General features: G+C 40.7%; 1 protein-coding gene across 12 annotated transcripts in view; it reads right to left on the reverse strand.

The window, feature by feature from the left end:
• Window positions 1-347: 347 nt before the first annotated feature.
• The window catches only part of TLE4 (TLE family member 4, transcriptional corepressor), a 158,383-nt gene continuing 136,440 nt past the window's right edge, over window positions 348-22,290 (reverse strand). For all 12 annotated transcript variants that reach the window (XM_007969570.3, XM_037998539.2, XM_007969566.3 and 9 more), the window contains 6 exons: window positions 14,329-14,578; window positions 13,023-13,270; window positions 11,409-11,556; window positions 10,716-10,866; window positions 10,283-10,359; window positions 348-2,077 (listed from right to left, as the gene is read on the reverse strand). In XM_007969570.3, coding sequence (XP_007967761.1) covers window positions 1,970-2,077; window positions 10,283-10,359; window positions 10,716-10,866; window positions 11,409-11,556; window positions 13,023-13,270; window positions 14,329-14,578 — 982 coding nt within the window. In that variant the 3' untranslated portion in view covers window positions 348-1,969. The remainder of the gene's footprint in view (window positions 2,078-10,282; window positions 10,360-10,715; window positions 10,867-11,408; window positions 11,557-13,022; window positions 13,271-14,328; window positions 14,579-22,290) is intronic.

Below are 22,290 nucleotides of genomic sequence, written 5' to 3' on the forward strand. Positions count from 1 at the left end.
GAACAGCATACCTCTAAAGCATCAAGGGTTTGAGGGACATGATAACCTTTTGATAGGCAGTACTTTTACAAATCAAAGAGGTACTCAATAAATATTTAGCACCAACTGGTCACTGTTAACTTTTATCACCTACCTTTCCTAGCTCCTTTCAAGTAAAGACAAAACCAAAACAAAAGTAGCAATAATGAAAAAACCCACACTACTTTAACAACAACAAAAAAACCACATTACCTTAACAACAAACTCCCTTGAAAAAACTAGGCATTTTTAATATATAGGAGTGGCACAGCCAAAGATAAAAAATAAACTAATGTCATCAAGACAAAGAATTAGAAAAATAAGCATACTAGAAGTTATTTATGTTTAATGCTTAAAAGTCTGAATGCACAAACAATCTACCATTATAGAAGTACTGGTGGTCAATACAATGCATTAGAATTATGTACAATGCACAGTTTAGTATCAAAATCTTTCTACACTGTAGAGTTTTACGAAACTGTTAATGACATCAAACACTAAGCACTTAAGACACCATTTTTTTTTCTGCTACCACATTAGGAACGTCAATGGACAGTCCATTTCAACTTGCAGCATCCATCCATTTCTAGTATGAAATTAAGTAATTTTCTACTTATACAATAAAGTATATCTACACGGTTCTTTTGATTTTGATCCATAGCAGCAAAGGCACTGTACATCAGCAGATCCACAGACTTAAAAGATTTTTTAAAGCATTCAAACAAAAAATAATAATAAAAAAAGAAGTCACATATTATAGTTTAACAGCAACAACAACAACATAAAATATAACACAATGTTTCTGGCACAATGGCACAGCCTGTGTCCATTTCAGGGACATCCAACTAAGACATGGAAAGAACCGGAGGTAAAGAAAGCAAGTCCTCATCCCAGGAGAGAGTCCATTCTTTGTGTTTTTCAGAGGGAGGTCTCTGCAAACCCTCCTCTGCTGTCCTTGTTTTGTGAAAGACTTGACTTGCACAGCAGTGGGAGTCCTCCCCATAACTGTGCAGCTCCCAAAGAGCATGCCACAAAATAACCCATAATTTCTCATAACAACAAAACTGACTAAAGATATATATATATATGTGTGTGTATATATATATATATCTCCCTTTTGCAAAGAAACGTGGCAAAAATATCCAGAAGGGATTAAGTTCTCTCTTTGAGGCCAAATTTAATTTGTTCATCTGTCTATAATACAACAAAAAAGGGAACTAAAAACATATTACAAAGACACTTGTCAACGAGTCAAAAAAAGAAAAGAAGTCCAATTACTTTTATCGAATATAATCTAAAGCTATAGATATATTGGTTAACGTCGTCTAAATAGATCCAAATGAGTATGAGATGGCCTGTTGTGTTCTAATTGTTCAGCCAAATTTCCAAAGGTCTTTGAAAGATGTAGAAAACAAAAACAAAAAAACCTAATAACAACACAGCAACATATTGCTTCCATGTGTAATTATACATTTCACATCTCTATACAGTCATCAGTCTACATTTAGTGACATTTTAAATCAATTATTTTAAACCTTCCTTTCCCCTCCTTTGCCAAAAAAAGGGGGGGAGGGGTATCAAATACAACGCACCTTCATTATCAATGCAGGAGCAGACAGCTTTATTTAGTCAGTCATTGTTAGAAAGCCTTCTTTAAACAAAATAAATATATTACAGATATAATACATAATTAAAGATTCTGTTCACTGTTAAGTATGCTTATTCCATGTTCTTCCAAGTAGATAGCTGAAGATTTGGTATCACAGGTTTTTAATGACTATTCACAATTCAATAGCAAGTGGGAAGTGAGGTTAAGAAAGGGGATTTAAACTCCACAACTGCAATGAGTATCTGAAATCCTTGGTTTTTAGATGCGGGGATGGGGGTGAACAAAAAGGATGACAGAGCAAAGTGCTACCAGGAGGAGTCCAGTCTGCATGAAGATTTGTCCTTAATAAATAACTTCATAAACCGTGGCCTTCTTATCCCCAGAGCCAGTGACAATATATTTGTCATCCACGGAGATGTCACAGCTAAGCACCGATGAGGATTCTTTGGACTAGGAAAGAAACATATAATCAAAAATGTTAAATACCGAAAGAAAAATCCCATGAGTATGGAGGACTTGAAGCAAATGCAAATTTAACGTGCTCCTTCACCAAACAGGAGCCCAGTCAAGGAAAGGTGAAAGGTGGTCACGGAGAGTGTTGCTGCCTTTTTTTAAATTTATTTATTTTTTAACGAGACAGGGTCTCCCTCGGTCACTGAGGATGGACTGCAGTGGTGTGACCACAGCTCACTGCAGCCTTGACCTTCTGAGCTCAAGCAATCCTCCCACCTCAGTCTCCTGAACTGCTGGGACTATGACATTGGTGTGTCCCATTACACCTAATTTTTTAACTTTCTTTTTCTAGAGACAGGGTCTCACTAAGTTGCCCAGGCTGGTCTCAAACTCCTGGGCTCAAGTGATCCTCTTGCTTTGACCTCCCAAATTATGCATGAGATTACAGACATGAGCCACCACATGGCACTTTCTTAAAATGGCAGAGGTGGATCGGATCCACTCTTGGCAACACCTCACTGGGTCAGTCAGGAGGCTTCTGCCCTGAGGACATCAGGTAGGCAGGCAAGCCAATGGTTTCAGCACCTCTGCTGGCAAAGCAAGACCTTATTTCAAGCCCTAGTCTACCGTTAAGAGGGGGGTGTTATTGGCATGAAAAACCCTCAACTTCAAACAGATGGCTTGGAGTTAGGTTGAGCTGTGGAACACGGCACAGGTCACTTAACCTGTCTGTACCTCAGTTTCCTTACAATAGCAAATAGGTAGACATTTTACCTGTCTACCACCTCAGAGGGATGCAGCAGAGTTCAGTGAGATCAGATATGAGAAATGGCACTGAAAACACATTAAAAAAAAAACAAAGAATGTAAAATTATTTCTAGTGAAAAGCCTAATGCTCCCACTGTTAAAATGTAACACAAATTTGCAAGAGGGGAGAGGTTCAACAGTTAAAAAGAAAAACATACCATACAGTTTTATATATACTATATTCAACTGTAGTATGAAGGATTCAATGTTAACTTTTAACTAAACTGTGCTCACTGAAAATGAAAACAACACAGGATTTTAACCAGGACTCTGAATACTTTAAACACTTAAAGACATAGTACTTAGGTTTACTATAAAAAATGTACTTTTTTAAGTGCAGTTGGGACTATCTAACAAGTCATAATCCATGATATGAAAAATGCTGTATTAAATTATAGGTTTCGAGATCTGCACCAAAATGGCCGAACAGGAAGAGCTCCAGACTCCAGCTCCCTGAGTGTGCAATACAGAAGATGGGAGATTTCTGCATTTCCAACTGAGGTACCGGGTTCATCTCACTGGGGCGTGTCACACAGTCGGTGCAGGACAGTGGGTGCAGCCCAACGAGCGAGAGCCAAAGCAGGGCGAGGCATCGCCTCACCCGGGAAGCGCAAGGGGGAAGGGAAATCCCTTTCCTACCCAAGGGAAACCGTGACATACAACACATGGAAAATCGGGTCACTCCCACCCTAATACTGCGCTTTTGCAAGGGTCTTAGCAAATGGCACATCAAGAGATTATATCCCGCACGTGGCTTGGAGGGTCCCATGCCCACGGAGCCTCCCTCATTGCTAGCACAGCACTCTGAGATCTAACTGCAAGGTGGCAGGGAGGCTGGGGGAGGGGTGCCCACCATTGTTGAGGCTTAAGTAGGTAAACAAAGTTACCTGGAAGCTCAAACTGGGTGGAGCCCACTGCAGCTCAAGGAGGTGTGCCTGCCTGCCTGCCTCTGTAGACTCCACCTCTGGGGACAGGGCATAGCCAAACAAAAGGCAGCAGAAACCTCTGCAGATATAAATGTCCCTGTCTGATAGCATTGAAGAGAGTAATGGTTTTCCCAGCACAGAGTTTGAGATCTGAGAACGGACAGACTGTCTGCTCAAGTGGGTCCCTGACCTCCGAGTAGCCTAACTGGGAGGCATCCCACACTAGGGGCAGACTGACACCTCACACCTCACACCTCACACGGCTGGGTACATCTCTGAGACAAAGCTTCCAAAGGAACGATCAGACAGCAACATATGCAGTTCAGCAATATTCACTCTTCTGCAGCCTCCGCTGCTGATACCCAGGCAAACAGGGTCTGGAGTGGACCTCGAGCAAACTCCAACAGATCTGCAGCTGAGGGTCCTGACTGTTAGAAGGAAAACTAACAAACAGAAAGGACATCCACACCAAAACTCCCTCTGTACGTCACCCTCATCAAAGACCAAAGGTAGATAAAACCACAAAGACAGGGAAAAAGCAGGCTGGAAATTCTAAAAATCAGAGTGCCTCTCCCCTTCAAAAGGAATGTAGCTCCTCTCCAGCAATGGAACAAAGCTGGACGGAGAATGACTTTGATGAGTTGAGAGAAGAAGACTTCAGACAATCAAACTTCTCTGAGCTAAAGGAGGAATTACGATCCCAGTGGAAAGAAACTAAAAACCTTGTAAAAAGATTTGATGAATGGCTAACTAGAATAACCAATGCAGAGAAGTCCTTAAACAACCTGATAGAGATGAAAACCATGACATAAGAACTACATGTCAAATGTACAAGCTTCAGTAACTGACTCGATCAACTGGAAGAAAGGGTATCAGTGATCGAAGATCGAATGAATGAAATGAAGCGAGAAGAGAAGTTTAGAGAAAAAAGAGTAAAAAGAAATGAACAAAGATTCCAAGAAATATGGGACTATGTGAAAAGACCAAATCTACGTCTGATTGGTATACCTGAAAGTGAAGGGGAGAATGGAACCAAGTTGGAAAACACTCTGCAGGATATGATCCAGGAGAACTTCCCCAACTTAGCAAGGCAGGCCAACACTGAAATTCAGGAAATACAGAGAACACCACAAAGATACTCCTCAAGAAGAGCAACTCCAAGAAACATAATTGTCAGATTCACCAAAGTTGAAATGAAGGAAAAAAATGTTAAGGGCAGCCAGAGAGAAGGGTCGGGTTACCCACAAAGGGAAGCCCATCAGACTAACAGTGGATCTCTCTGCAGAAACCCTACAAGCCAGAAGAGAGTGGGGGCCAGTATTCAACATTCTTAAAGAAAAGAATTTTCAACACAGAATTTCATTTCCAGTCAAACTAAGTTTCATAAGTAAAGGAGAAATAAAATCCTTTACAGACAAACAAATGCTGAGAGATTTTGTCACCACCAGGCCTGCCCTACAAGAGATCCTGAAGGAAACACTAAACATGGAAAGGAACAACTGGTAGCAGCCACTGCAAAAACATGCCAAAATGTAAAGACCATCAATGCTAGGAAGAAACTGCATCAACTAACAAGCAAAATAACCAGTTAACATCATAATAACAGGATCAAGTTCACACATAAGAATATTAACCTTAAATGTAAATGGACTAAATGCTCCAATTAAAAGACACAGACTGGCAAATTGGATAAAGAGTCAACACTCATCAGTCTGCTGGATTCAGGAGACCCATCTCACACACAGAGACATACATAGGCTCAAAATAAAGGGATGGAGGAAGATCTACCAAGCAAATGGAAAACAAAAAAGGGCAGGGGTTGCAATCCTAGTCTCTGATAAAACAGACTTTAAACCAACAAAGATCAAAAGAGACAAAGAAGGTCATTACATAATGGTAAAGGGATCAATTCATCAGGAAGAGCTAACTATCCTAAATATATATGCACCCAATACAGGAGCACCCAGATTCATAAAGCAAGCCCTTAGATACTTACAAACAGACTTAGACTCCCACACGATAATAACGGGAGACTTTAACTGTAACATTAGACAGATCAACGAGACAGAAAGTCAACAAGGATATCCAGGAATTGAACTCAACTCTGCACCAAGCGGACCTGATAGACATCTACAGAACTCTCCACGCCAAATCAACAGAATATACATTCTTCTCAGCACCACATCGCACTTATTCCAAAATTGACCACATAGTTGGAAGTAAAGCACTCCTCAGCAAATGTAAAAGAACAGAAATTATAACAAACTGTCTCTCAAACCACAGTGCAATCAAACTGGAACTCAGGATTAAGAAACTCAATCAAAACTGCTCAACTACATGGAAACTGAACAACCTGCTCCTGAATGACTACTGGGTACATAACGAAACGAAGGCAGAAATAAAGATGTTCTTTGAAACCAATGAGAACAAAGATACAACATACCAGAATCCTGGGACACATTTAAAGCAGTGTGTAGAGGGAAATTTATAGCACTAAATGCCCAGAAGAGAAAACAGAAAAGATCAAAAATACACACCCTAACATCACAATTAAAAGAACCAGAGAAGCAACATTCAAAAGCTAGCAGAAGGCAAGAAATAACTAAGATCAGAGCAGAACTGAAGAAGATAGAGACACACACAAAAAAAACCCTTCAAAAAAATCAATGAATCCAGGAACTGGTTTTTTGAAAAGACCAACAAAATTGATAGACCGCTAGCAAGACTAATAAGGAAGAAAAGAGAGAAGAATCAAACAGACACAATAAAAAATGATAACGGGGATATCACCACCGATCCCACGGAAATACAAACCACCATCAAAGAATACTATAAACACCTCTATGCGAATAAACTAGAAAACCTAGAAGAAATGGATACATTCCTGGACACACATACTCTCCCAAGACTAAACCAGGAAGAATTTGAATCCGTGAATAGACCAATAACAGGTTCTGAAATTGAGGCAATAATAGCCTACCAACCAAAAAGAGTCCAGGACCAGACAGATTCACAGCCGAATTCTACTAGAGTACAAGGAGGAGCTGGTAGCATTCCTTCTGAAATTATTCCAATCAATAGAAAAAGAGGGAATCCTCCCTAACTCATTTTATGAGGCCAACATCATCCTGATACCAAAGTCTGGCAGAGACAGAACAAAAAAAGAGAATTTTAGACCAATATCCCTGATGAAACATCGATGCAAAAATCCTCAGTAAAATACTTGCAAACTGAACCCAGCAGCACATCAAAAAGCGTATACACTATGATCAAGTGGGCTTCATCCCTGGGATGCAAGGCTGGTTCAACATACGCAAATCAATAAACGTAATCCAGCACATAAACAGAACCAAAGACAAAAACCACATAGATTATCTCAATAGATGCAGAAAAGGCCTTTGACAAAATTCAACAGCCCTTCATGATAAAAACTCTCAATAAATTCGGTATTGATGGAACATACCTCAAAATAATAAGAGCTATTTATGACAAACCCACAGCCAATATCATACTCAATGGGAAAAAACTGGAAGCATTCCCCTTGAAAACTGGCACAAGACAGGGATGCCCTCTCTCATCATTCCTATTCAACATGGTGTTGGAAGTTCTGGCCAGGGCAATCAGACAAGAGAAAGAAATAAAAGGTATTCAATTAGGAGAAGAGGAAGTCAAATTGTTCCTGTTTGCAGATGACATGATTGTATATTTAGAAAACCCCACTGTCTCAGCCCAAAATATCCTTAGGCTGATAAGCAACTTCAGCAAAGTCTCAGGATACAAAATCAATGTGCAACAGTCAGTAGCATTCTTATACACCAGTAGCAGACAAACAGAGAGCCAAATCATGAGTGAACTCCCATACACAATTGCTTCAAAGAGAATAAAATACCTAGGAATCCAACTTACAAAGGATGTGACGGACCTCTTCAAGGAGAACTACAAACCTCTGCTCAATGAAATAAAAGAGGACACAAACAGATGGAAGAACATTCCATGCTCATGGACAGGAAGAATCAATATTGTGAAAACAGCCATACTGCCCAAGGTAATTTATAGATTCAATACCATCCCCATTAAGCTACCAATGACTTTCTTCACAGAATTGGAAAAAACTACTTTAAAGTTCATATGGAACCAAAAGAGAACCCTCATTGCCAAGACAATCTTAAGCCAAAAGAACAAAGCTGGAGGCACCACGCTACCTGACTTCAAATTATACCACAAGGCTACAGTAACCAAAACAGCATGGTACTGGTACCAAAACAGAGATACAGACCAATGGAACAGAACAGAGCCCTCAGAAATAACACGACACATCTACAACCATCTGATCTTTGACAAATCTGACAATAACAAGAAATGGGGAAAGGATTTCCTATTTAATAAATGGTTCTGGGAAAACTGGCTAGCCATATGTAGAAAGCTGAAACTGGATCCTTTTCTTATGCCTTATACAAAAATTAATTCAAGATGGATTAGAGACTTAAATGTTAGACCTAAAATCATAAAAACCCTAGAAGAAAACCTAGGTAATACCATTCAGGACATAGGCATGGGCAAGGACTTCATGTCTAAAACACCAAAAGCAATGGCAATGAAAGCCAAAATTGACAAATGGGATCTAATTAAACTAAAGAGCTTCTGCACAGCAAAAGAAACTACCATCAGAGTGAACAGGCAACCTACAGAATGGGAGAAAATTTTTGCAATCTACTCATCTGACAAAGGGCTAATATCCAGAACCTACAAAGAACTCAAACAAATTTACAAGAAAAAAACAACCCCATCAAAAAGTGGGCAAAGGATATGAACAGACACTTCTCAAAAGAAGACATCATTTATGCAGCCAACAGACACATGAAATATGCTCATCATCACTGGCCATCAGAGAAACGCAAATCAAAACCTCAATGAGATACCATCTCACACCACTTAGAATGGCGATCATTAAAAAGTGAGGAAACAACAGGTGCTGGCGAGGATGTGGAGAAATAGGAACACTTTTACACTGCTGGTGAGACTGTAAACGAGTTCAATCATTGTGGAAGACAGTGTGGTGACTCCTCAAGGATCTAGAACTAGAAATACCATTTGACCCAGCCATCCCATTACTGGGGATATACCCAAAGGATTATAAATCATGCTGCTATAAAGACACATGCACATGTATGTTTATTGCGGCACTATTCACAACAGCAAAGACTTGGAACCAACCCAAATGCCCATCAGTGACAAACTGGATTAAAAAAATGTGTCACATATACACCATGGAATATATACACCATGGAATACTATGCAGCCATAAAAAAGGATGAGTTCATGTCCTTTGTAGGGACATGGATGCAGCTGGAAACCATCATTCTCAGCAAACTATTGCAAGAACAGAAAACCAAACACTGCACGTTCTCACTCATAGGTGGGAGTTGAACAATGAGATCACTTGGACACAGGAAGTGATGTCACTTCATCACACACTGAAGTCTGTTGTGGGGTGGGGGGAGTGGGGAAGGATAGCATTAGGAGATATACCTAATGTAAATGACGAGTTAATGGGTGCAGCACACCAACATGGCACATGTACACATATGTAATAAACCTGCATGTTGCGCACATGTACCCTAGAACTTAAAATACAATAAAAAAGAAAAATAAGTTAAAAAAAATAAATTAGAAGCTTCATGACTGCAACAATTGGCTTTTTTTGCCCTACTGATTATCTTGCATACTATTTTGGATTCGATGGAACTAATCTACTTTATGATGACTTAATACCACTTGGTCAAGAAAACTGCAAGTCTATTACATTACTTCTAGAAATGAACACTAGGAAATAACATCCTAAATATAGAAGGTTAATAAAGGCAAGTCTTTCACCTTGCCTATGAAATTCTCACGTACCAGTAGGAGAGAGGAGGAGAGAGTGTGTGTGTACACGTGCATATATGGGTACTATGTCTACAATTTGGTCCTTCTACAAATAATTTCACAAGCTAGTGGAACTTTGTATGAGTCAAGAGGAAAAGTAAAAGTTTATAAAACTGATTTTTATCAAACGTTTTCATAGCACTCTTCTTTGGAAAAATAAAAATAAAAAAACTACTACTACTAACAAGAGCGTATTTAAGCAAAATGCTCGACTTTTAAAATTAAAAATTAAAAAACACATACATGTACAAAATTCCCAAAAGACATAAAACCTCTACTCCAAAAAGGAATTGATGATGAAGCAACAGTGAGCACTGAATCAGGCACAGCACTGGCTCTGAGCGCAGAACACTGGGGACTATCCCCAGCTCCATGGCTTTGCTGTGACACTTAACCTCCCCTTGGACACAGTTTCCTTCTCTGTACAATGTGCATAATACTAGCTCTGACCTGCCAGGACACTTCTGCACATTATTAATCTCAGAGAATGCACAGAGAGTTTGATTAAACAAACATAAGTGGTAGTTAACAAGTTCCATGTTACCTGGAATATACTGGCCCCATAAGGTGTTCTCCAGGCATTCAGAAGGTTGTCCTTTCCAGTGCTTACAAACCATTTGCCTACAGGTAAAGGGTTTTGAAAAAGGCAATGTTTGTGTTACTTTGTCAGACACCAAGATGTGCTTTATAGAACATCAAACTATTCACAGAAAACTCATTCATTTGTAAAAAAGTAACTTTCACTTCAAAAATAAAGTCTATCTTTCTGGATTTCATGAGTCATTAATCCTTAAGGTTAAAGTGATTAATGCCAGAAAATTACATGGTGTTGGGGAAGCAGGCATGTATCAGGAAGTAATAGAATTCTGAAGAGGGGCATGTTAATGAACTCAAGGATTCGACTTGGAAATAAAAACACAGGAAGGGGGAAGGAGCAATTCTGGTTGACAGAAAATGGACAAAAGGTGCTTGCTTACCACAATGGGCAAACTTGAGCGACAGCACACAGCTCTCATGAAGATGTAGTTGGTATTTGTCTGGCTTGGTGACATGTAAAACTTCCACATTGCTGTTCTCCATCCCCACTGCAAGCCACTCTCCAGTTGGGCAGTAGCCCAGAGAAAAGATCTAGAATTAAAACAGATGATGGTGACAGTGGCCACAGTGGACACACTTCTTTCATCTGGGAGGTACTATCCCTTCTATAGTTACTACTTAAATTATGAAGAAAATCAAGATAATTTGAATTGTACAGGGGAAAACCAAAGTCAAATGGATGATTTCAAAGTAATGAGATTTCAAAGTGGTTAATCCAGAATCAAAAGTGACATCACACGGTAAGTGAACTGCCTCTTCTTTCAGTAGGTGATATGTTTCATAAAACTGTATCTTTTTTATTTTTTTAATTTTGAGACAGAGTCTTGCTCTGTCGCCAGGCTGAAGTGCAGTGGTGCAATCTCAGCCTCCTAGGTTCAAGCGATTCTCCTGCCACAGCCTCCTGAGTAGCCAGGATTTATAGGCGCATGCCACTATGCCCAGCTAAGTTTTGTACTTTTAGTAGAGATGGGGTTTCACCATGTTGGCCAGGATGGTCTTGATTTCCCAACCTGGTGATCTGCCCACCTCAGCCTAAAACCCTATCTTTGAAATGCCTCAGCCACAGATCATACCTGGGAGGTGAAGTCATGCTGCTGCAGCTGCCGCCCCTCACGCAGGTCCCAGGACCTCACCGTGTTGTCCAAACCGCCCGTCCAGAGCTTGGTGCCATCATTAGAAATGTCAATACAGCTGGCTCCGTCCGTGTGGCCCTGGAATTGCCTGAAAATGTCAAAATGGAGGGAAAGCCCTTGAAAAGTTAGCTTTTAGTTAAACTCAATTTAGAATTCCTTGATGATTCAATTTCAATCCAGGCCTTATTTGTAGATTTCATTTTGGTTTATTATGGTTTCTAATTATTCAAAGTAGTAACAAAGCATATATGAAGAGATTAAAGTTTAACGGAGATGCCAAATGTCCTGTACTTTTTGCTTGATTTTGAATACTTAGGAATTCTTCTAATTACTTTTTCATGAAAACATGATTGATATTACTAATGGAAAAAAAAAAATCTGAAATTAACAAAAGGAAACACACCTACACGTACATGAACTAATCAAATATATATTCTGAGACCTATTCTAACACTGTGCTATGAGGGAGAGAGTTTAATTTTCCCTTTTAGAAAGGACTGGGGATGGCACAGGGAGCGACAGAACTAGTTCTGCCAATGAGCAGCAATGTGTTTGTGGGTGGCTGTGCAAGACGGAAGGCAAGGCTCTCAAGTAAGGCACCTGGAAAAGATCCTCAGTGTGAACTACTGGCCCAGGGATCACTCATGGCAAAATGTACCAAGGTCACCAGGAGAAAAAAGGGTTAGAAGCAGCTTCACATAAGAGCCTGCCTGATAAGCAATGAAAGTAACGATTTGTTTTGGAATCTATAGGTTTCAGTCCTTTGAAATAACAGACAGTAAAGCCCTCTTCTTTTACACACATGACTTGTAGCTACCTCTGATTACAACCTTTTCATACCCTGTAGCTGATCATTCTACTTGCTTGCTAATCTCTTAGGTATTGACACCTAGAGAATCGTTTCAGAGCTTTTCTCATCTACCAACACCAACCATTTATAATCTCACTTGTAAAGTTTTATCTATCCAACCTCAAAGGTGGGACAACAGATAATCTAGATCATTTCAGAATGAGTTGCACCCAATACAGTGCATAGGCCCATGGGAGTTGCTAAATACCTGCTGAAGGAATTAACCTGTTAGATGTCTATGGCACTCAAGCCAGTACCATACACTGATGTCTATGGCACCCAAGACAGTACCATATACTGTAAATCTTCTCAATGAGGCTCTATCAACAGTAATGGTTTGTTAGCAAACACAGATGGCAAATTACAGATGTCTAAGGAGCTCATGAGGTCATGGAAACCTTATGTGTATTAATTATGTCAAACTGACCTCACTTTGTTAAAACAAATTGGTGATGCTTTAGTATAATGTCAAGGAAGGAAAAAAACCTCATTTTATGAAGTTCAAGTACTATAGAAAACCAGATTTTTATACTGATAATTTGTTTTTAACATCTTAAAATGGACCTGTTCTGAACAATTTTTAGTAAGATATCCCTTTACACACACACACACCCCCACCCCCATACCTACATACACAGTACTTTGGCAAAATATGGTAAAATCGGCTCCTCCTCACAACCTGGTAACAGATCCTGCTAACCTACCTCACCAAGGTCTGGTTGTGCAGATCCCACACAGCGATGTTGCCGTCACTGCAGCATGAGAAGCAGACCTTGGAATCGGGGCTGATGGCCAGGGCGTAGCAGGCGGGGGCCGAGGATGTCAGCTCTGCCTTGATGCGTGGGGTTGGAGCCGCCAGGTCCCAAATGGACAAAGTACTGGCTTCCCCTCCAACAATTAGGGTGCGACCATCAGGAAGCAATCTGCAGGAACGGATGTAGTTATCCCTGTTCTGTAGAGACAAAAACCATCAAGAGATTACTCATGAGGAAAGGAAAACAGCATTAACATGAGAGCAGAAATCCATAAAAGTATTGTGTTCCCTCCTGGTTTAATGAGCCATTTATACTTATGACAATGATAAAGTGGATTAATGCTAGAAAATTACATGAAATTAGGGAAGTACTTAAACTTGATCTACAAAATGTAGTACTGAGATATTTAATCTTAATTAGCATCAAAATGCAAAGCTCTAGACCCACTCGCACCACCACCAAATTAACCAACTGCTTGCATCATCTGCACACACAGATACACACGTACACTAATGTAGGAGCTCTTACAGTCTTGGAGTATCCAAACCTGGAACCTTGGTAGACTCAGGCTCAGTTCTGCTGCTGAAAGGTCCTGCTACTGATGGCAAGAAAGTTTCAGGGATATCTCCCTGGCAGTCTGTTCCTTTTGCCTGGGCCTGCATTACGTGACTAAAGGGCATCATGCGTTTGATGAAGCTGCACCAGAGGTAAGACTTGATCATGGAGTGTTAAGTAACAGAAAAAAAAAAGTTCCTCCCAGCTCATGAGGTTACGGGAATCTTATGTATATTTAATTATGTTCAATTGATGTAGCCTCATGCTATAGCAAAAATTCTACTAAACTGACATTTCCTAAAGAACTCAAGGGCTAAGGCCAATGTAGCAGCTGAGGGGCTATCTAGTATTTGCCACATAAGGCAGTAAGTTACTCTTTACATGTGACAGATGATATTTAGGTGCACGCTCATAAAGTCACTGGATGGGCTCTTAGTTTGCTTAACTATCAGAGAGGAAAACAAGAGGTTTGTCTTTTCCCATGGGAGGCAGAGTTAATGAAATCAGTATGGTGCACATGCCACACGTGAAGAACTAGATCACTGTGTCTCTAGGAAGCAAAAGACATACTCCAAGTGAAAGATCGCAATCCCCTGAAGAGCAACGATCTACCTGATATCAATACTGTGTGGTGTTCTCTCATCAGCTCCTCCTGTATTCTGAATGAAAGTCTAAGTCTTGTTCATCCATGTTCACTCACCAGACAGTCGAGCTGGGAGACAGGACTCTTATTGCCAGGGTGGCTGATGTCCCAGACCTTGACGCAGCCCTTCCCGCCTGTGTACACGTGTCTCGTGGGGTTGCTGATGGTCACTGCGCACACCACCTCCCCGTGGTTGAGGGTGTTGATCTGGCGAGCATGCCGGGGGATTCCGGGTCCGATGAGGGCGTCGGGGGGAAAAGGGACAGGCTGCATCTGACCGTCCGCGCTAACATGGAAGGAGTATGCTCTAAGGCAATGGAGAAGAAAAAAGAAAGAGGGGAATGTAAAAAATGTCCCTTAACTGTTCAGTGTAATGAGATGAGAAATAAACACCTTCAGTGCCACTTGTGATTTACGAACAAATCGAATGTACCCATACAGTGTAAAGAACATAATTTCCAGACTCATACAGCTAGGCTGCTACAGAGCTAGATCTCAGGCTGACTCTGTACAAACTGCTGTGAGACATCAGTAGTTACTTAGAATCTCTAAACTGCAGTTCTAATCTCTAAAATGAAGAGAATGCTACCTATACCTCACAGAATTCAATGAGATAACCAATGTCAAGTGCAGCAGCCACCTTCGGGGATTCTCTATAAACTTGCATTGCCTTCTCCTTTGGATGAATCAGAGGCCTGTGATGAGGCCTTGCCTACAGATCAATTTGTTTCAGGCAAGGGACTTACTAAGGGAGATGAGTAGGCCAAAATCAGGAAGCTTTAAGGAGTTAAGAGCCTCTAGGCTTAGATGTTGAAATGATAGATGTGAAAAGAAAAAAAAAATAATAAAGTCCTATTTTAAAACCTTGATCAGACTTGACAATCACAAATTCTAATAAATCCAAATGGAATGAGAACCTAAAAAAGCATCCTGACAGCCCCAAAGGCCTGCCTGTGAGTGAGTATCTCTCAGCAGTTCCATCTCCAGTTCATTTCCAGGGGAAGCCCTCAGGTGGTGAAAGCATTTGGTTCTAAAATGCAACTTAAGTAAGAGCATCTCCCTCAACACACTCATTTTTATTTTTAGGGCACTGAAGTCAGGAAGGGGCGAGTGGGGCTATTGTGATGCATGTTTCTGGAAGCAGAAGACACCACAGGCAGGCAGGAGGCAGCTGGGCCTATACTGGGGACTATCATAGGCAACAGCCCATTTTGGAAACAATGCTATTCTACTTGGGCACGGAGCTTGGGAATCTACTCTGCTTATGGAAAGTAGTTTACAAAAGACACACCAAGGGAAAGCATTGTGGGTGCACAAAGGACAGGAGGCTGGACCAAACTGCGGAAGCTGTAGAATTAAATTAAAAGTTTATCGTTCCTTAATGCAAAAATTTACAGGCCGGCCACATTCATCAAAATTCAGTCCATTATCGAATGGTCCTCAACTACCTGAATGTTCCCAGAAAAAACGAAGCATGCATTGAGGCTGTGGAAGATGAAGGCACCAGACAGTGGCAGGCTTACTTCCTCTGCAGATGACAGAGTGTTGTAGAAGAACATAGTACGTGAGACTTGCTGGAGGGGAAGGATGTGGGAAGCTAGGAAGCCAATGGACAGAAGACGTTTCTTGCATCAAATCAACAGGACTTGGAGATACACTGGATGGGTGACCTGAGAGAGAGATGCTGAAGAGGACCCCAGGGCTTAGAACCTGGGTGACCAGGTAGACTGCATTACCTAGTGAAGATGACAGGGAAGCATAACTCAAGGGTACACCTACAGGTAGGGGAAGGAATTGGTTTTCTTGAACTTTAGGGCAGAAATCCAAACAGCTATGATTCAGGAGAGAGGTCAGGTTAGAAATCATCCATAAAGAAGTGATGTCTGAAGCTAAGGGGACGGAAATAAGAATCCCAGAGCAGATTATGCTGTGAGAAGCAGACCAGATACAGAATCCCAAAGAATGTGGACATTTAAGGAATCTCCAGCCAGAGTAGTCATGGAATTAAATTATTAGTAGAGATAATAAAATAGAAAGGGGGAGAAGATGTTCAATCACATGACAATTTACTAAGATTCATTCACTTAACACACATTTCTTGAGTATCCCAGTGTGCCAAGCACTACGGTAAGAATGGAATAAGAAAGAAATGCACACACCTTGTTCTCCTGAAGTTACAGCCTGAGGGGCACATTCATTAGTGAGATACGCACATAAATAACTATCAAAATGTCAGATGGTCAGTGTGATGAACAATGCATGGTAGTCTAGGAATTTGACAGAGTGAAAAGGACAGAGGAAATGGCAATGGGGCTGCAATATTAAGAATGGATACAAATTGTCTGAAGATAGTATGATGATTAGGAGTATGGCAAATTCAAAACCAGAGCAAGAGCACATGCTAATTATTCATTTATTCAGCAAATACTTCCTAAATGCCTCGTATGCTCTAGTTACCATCAGGTGCTGGGAAATCAGAGGTGAACAATACCGACAAAGTCCCTATCCTTACACTAATCTACATCCTAGAGGGGAAAACAGGTAACAGATAAATATAAATAAGTAACCTCAGACAGTGGAAAATAACATTAAATATACACACACAGTTTCAGATAAAAGAGAGTAGGGGTGCACAGAGTGGCCGTCAGGTGGCCCTCTCTGAAGAGGCAGCATATGGGCTGAGAGCTGAAGGAATGACATAGGCCTTACAAATAAGTAATGGGGAATGTGCCAGGCAGAGGGAACGGCAAATGCAAAGGCCTTGACCAGAAGTAAGCAAGGAGGCCAGAGTGCATTCGGTGGACAGCATATAGGATATGAAGGGACAGGTAAGGCCAAACTAAAAAGGGCCATGTAGGCCATGTGATGAGTACTAATATGAATCTGGAGACTTGTGCAAAAAAAAGTGACATGATTCAGTTAACGTCTTCAAATGATCTTCTGATTGCTGGGTGAAGAATGGAGTGTAGGTGGCAAAACGAAAGACAACTAGTCTGGGGACTACACAGTAATTCAGGGGAGAAGAAGTGGCTAGAGCTGGGGAGACAGTGGTAAGTTGGAAATAGAACGTGGAGCACTCTGGCTGACTGGAGCCACAGTAGGTTGTACTGGATGGGATGATTAGAATTTGGAGGGGACACAGGGGTGATGACAAGCTCTTCTTTGTGAACATGTAAATACAGGTAACTGAAGGTGAGGAGGGCAGATGTTCACTAGAGATGAGGGGGTCCAAGACCACGATGAAGATGTTGGGGGGTTGTCTTTGTAGATACCAGAGTCAACCAGGTTTACGGCAGCCTCTGGGTGGTGGCAGACTCTCAGCCGTGTATCAAGTCTTTAATACACTGGGGAAATACTTCCAACAAGGTGGAGGAGGAGGTAGTCCGATGGCAAGAGCCTGAAAGGAGCAAAGTTTTCATCAACAGGTAGAAAAGTTCTGTTCTTGGCAAGGCTGGGGAAGGGGTGGCAACCACAGCTGTTATTAATCCCACTGCTGGTGCTGAGGTCAGCGAATGAAATGGAAAGGTCACCCCGTATGGAGCTGCAGGTGAAGGGGTGACCTCAGGAGACGGCCAGATTTCAGTTCAGACAAGGAGAAGGCGGCAGTAATGCTCCTTAAAGGCGGGGGTTCTGAGGGATGACGACCGAGAAAAAGGCTAATTGATTTAGCAATTAGGAGGTCATGAAGACTAAATCTTAAAGGAAGGGAAAGGAAGATTATTTCAAGTTTAGATGGTGTTATACATTCTTAATGATAATTTATTAGGAAAGTCATCTCATTCTCTAGTCTAGAATCACTAAATGGTTTTTAAAGAGCACTGATATTTTAAATAGTTAAGAAACCAGGCACACCATTTCCTTCAAGGTCTTCAACAGGACAGCCTTCACCTCAATCACAACCACTCTGTGAGCACCTACTGTGTTCCCGGAAAGAGTCCTTTCAAGAGTCCAGATAATTCCAAGAGCCTGCTTTCATTAATGTGGCCCTCTGTTCGCTATTAATACACATAGAAGGCACTCAGAACTGGCAACAATAAAGCTCTAGTACATACTTATTAAATATCAGATTTCGATAGACTCTTTGACTGTAACTAGCAAAGACTCCTGGAAGGTATGAGGGAAGTCAACACAGCTAGGAATCAGAGAAACCCAGGCCCAAAGGACTATTCTGTTTCTAACTAATTTAATGCAACAATATATTAAGTATCTCCCATCCCTATACTCTGACGCAAATGTCATGCTAAGGATACAAAATTAGGTAATGCACCTGGTCTTGCCCACAAGTGACTAACAATCTAGTTAGCATGATGAGAGAAAAGTACAGAAGTGACTACAATATCAGGTCACATTGGAATGGAAAGTATTCTGAAGTGTTTTGAAAAGGAAAGATAGAGCTTATGTTGCATGAGAGAGAGACATGGTAATAGAAATGGGTTTTTACAGCGTGAAAAGATATCATCAAGTAAAGACAAAGATGGAAAAAATATTCCAGATAGCAAGAATAGCAGAGAACAAAAGTCCCAAAAGGATGAGGTGAAATGAGCTGGTTTTAATCCAGGAATTCATTCAATAATAACCACACAGTAGGTGGATAGAGGAACTGGCCAAGCATAGTCTGAAAAAACATACCAGATCTATATCTCTATATAATTAAATCAATGTAATGCTATAAAAGGGAAGGACCAGAATGCCAGCCTCAGACCTTCCCAGAATTGACTGAAGGGATTTTTGAGGGATAGAGGGAGTGTGCCATTACTGGGCAAAGCTATTCATAAAATCAACTTAGTAGCAAGGAGTAGGATGGACAGGAGGAATTAAAAACAATTATTCCTGTTGGGCGTGGTAGCTCACGTCTGTAATCCCAGCATTTTGGGAGGCCAAGGGGGATGGATCACTTGAGGTCAGGAGGTCGGAGACCAGTCAGTGAAACCTCATGTCTACTAAAAATACATAAAAATTAGCCAGGCATGGTGGCATATGTGCCTGTAATCCCAGCTACTTGGGAGGCTGAGGCATGTGAATCATTTGAACCCAGCAGGTAGAGGTTGCAGTGAGCTGAGATCAAGCCACTACACTCCAGCCTGGGCAACAGATCGAGACTCTCTCTCAAACAACAACAACAACAACAATTATTCCAACAATTGAAATAAGAGGTACTGGGGGGCCCGAACTAGACAAGGGCAAGGATGACAAGTTAGAAGGTACAGTGGACATAAAATCCTATAGAACTAAATTGATGAGATGTGAGGAGGAGCTAGAGTAACTGAGTTTCTGAGCTCAGGAAAAAAGAAACGTGGTACTTGTAGTTACCAAAAAAGTGGCAAACTGGGAAGAGGACCTAATTTACAAAAGTACTTTCTGGATATAATGAATTTGTGGTGCAAGTAACATACACTGAAGATCCCTAGCTAAGATGCCCAACAAATAACCAGAAATACAGGGCTGGAGGGAGAGAAATAGAGTGACCTGAACTCCTCTCAACACAAACATACACCCCTCAAGTTAAGCTGCTACAAGCAAAGAGTGGCTCTCCAACAAACATGGCGAGGAGAATAAGAGACAGGTGAAGAAAATGCTAGGCTTGGACTTTCTGACATAATTACACTTTGAACAATCCAGACACATGCAATTTGCTTTTTTAAAAACATGTGTATCAAACTCATTATATATGGATTATCATCTTGACAAAGACCCTGCATATTTAAAGAAGGTTGCTGGCTTTTCTACCTTCCCCTCATTCTCCTCTCTGAGGCCCAGTTCTGCTGTGCTGTGCTCATCTCTCACGTGCACAACACCTTCTCCACATTTCCAATGTGTCACAAGATGGGATTCGACCTTGAGGTCACAACGAGGTCTGGTTATTGTATTTTACATTGACGTATGATAGAAAACCTTGGTTCTAAGTAGCACACAGACCGGTTATTGTATTTTACATTGACGTATGATAGAAAACCTTGGTTCTAAGTAGCACACAGACCAGAGTTAGCCAACAAACACTTGTTGAAGGTTTTTACCATGTATCAGGCATTATTCTCATTTGAAAATCTTGCTTTATAAAAATAAACCAATGCAAAAGAGTCAGATTTCTGAATTGTGAGCAGCCTATAATCCACTAACCTGAGATCTTTTATTTTTGCTCTGTTCACATGTCATATCCCATAAAATTAGTACCGTGATTTTAATCAAATACTTATACACTAGCCATAGAAGTCTCATTTGAGTAGCAGGTGAAGGAGAAAGGCCATTTTTGGCTTATGTTGAAATTAAACTATGTTGTCATTCCAACTATATACGGAGTAGAACCTCTGCTAGTTCACCTGGACAAGAGTACTCAATGAGAATTATATAATAAACACCATTTTATTAATTTGGAACATGCATTTAATTATAATTTCTGATAATATTTAGCAATTCATTGTGTGAAATAATTAGAACAGAGACGCACAACTTTTATAAGTCTTTCTGGAGAAAGGTAGTTACATTGTGGGTATGTGTGATGGAGGAGGATGGATGATTTTTTGTTTTACTTTCTAGCACACTTAAAGTTTTGTTTTGGAAAATATGCACAAGACAACGTTGCACAATTCTGTATCTTATGATCTGGAGAGCCACATAACTGTTATATTCATTTCTGCTATAAAAATCTATAATAAAAGTATATTATCTCTATGTGCATATAAGTCAATATAACTTTATATGCCTTCATGCTCTGTTACATAAAGACACACCAATGACCCATCTTCTTGGGTCACTTCTGCCTCTAAAACACACTGTACCTCCTATTACATAAGTAGCTGAAAAATGGATAATATGCTGGGACAAAGCTGAAAGGGAAATCAGGCTGGGGTTGACTAAACAGCCACCATGTAACAAATGTGGCACTCAATGAACACACAACATATTATCTTACTTCCTATCTTCACATCCTTCTTGTTGAGGAGGTGCCATCCCTGATTCAGTGAGCTGACTGAAGCTCACAAAGAAACTGTGCATAAAGCCACTCCTCTCAGTGGAGAGAAGAGTCTAAATTCAACTGGTGGAGTCTAAATTCAAACTGGGATCTGTCACACTCCCAAAACCATACTCTGTTGACTGCACCACATGCTTTTTGGTAAAGTGTCATTTTCCTGGTAAAGTGTCATTTGCCAATTGCAGTAGATGTGACTGTCACTCTCATAAACACAAATTATCAACAATCCTCTAATCCATTAACCCACCCAAAATGATCTTAAACATTTAAACATTTTATAAAACCAAAAGTCAAAACTGATGAAGGGAAGTCAGCTCAAGACTCAGAAGCATGACCTGAGTCAGAGCAGCTGTGACTCCACAGTGGTTTAACTGGTCCAAATCCCCTAGGCAAGGTGTTTCCTTAAAGACACTTACACCCCTTGCGCCTCAAAGCAGCAGCTGAGGCAAGAGGCATCATCTCATTCACTCTAGTGGTTATGCTGTAGCTCTGGGTACAACTGTTGGTTACCTAAGAAGTGACCATAAAAAAGGGACAGTACTTCTTCCCTAAAGGAACCCTTCCACTTTCCCCACAGGTTCATATGGAACTTGTAGGTATCTGGGTCATTATTTGATTAATCGTACTACCTTGTTATTTAGCACTGCTTGAAACAGACCCAATTTTCACTTTCAAATACCTCAGAGTTCTTGGTCAATAAGCGTTGTCAGTCAGTCAACAACTATTTGCAAAACACACACAGGTACACAGAATTTTATGGTAACTGATGTTCATACCTTCAACTCTCGAGGAACTCTAATTTGTCTTTTCTGCCCTATTAATCAGTCAAATATTTACCAAGCAACTTGGCTATGGAGCCAACACTGTGTTTGATGCAACAAGGAAGGTTAGGGTAGAGTCTGTGGAGAAGTATTAATACGTTACAAAAGGAAGAACTGAGATTCGGATTCCTCAGATGGAAAGTAAAGAAAGGGTCTAGGTTAGGCAACACTGAAGGGATGTGGGGAGAAGAGGGCACGCAATTAACACCAGGGTGAAAACTAGGTGCC

This window comes from Chlorocebus sabaeus, chromosome 12, assembly GCF_047675955.1.
Source record: "Chlorocebus sabaeus isolate Y175 chromosome 12, mChlSab1.0.hap1, whole genome shotgun sequence".
NCBI lineage: Eukaryota > Metazoa > Chordata > Mammalia > Primates > Cercopithecidae > Chlorocebus > Chlorocebus sabaeus.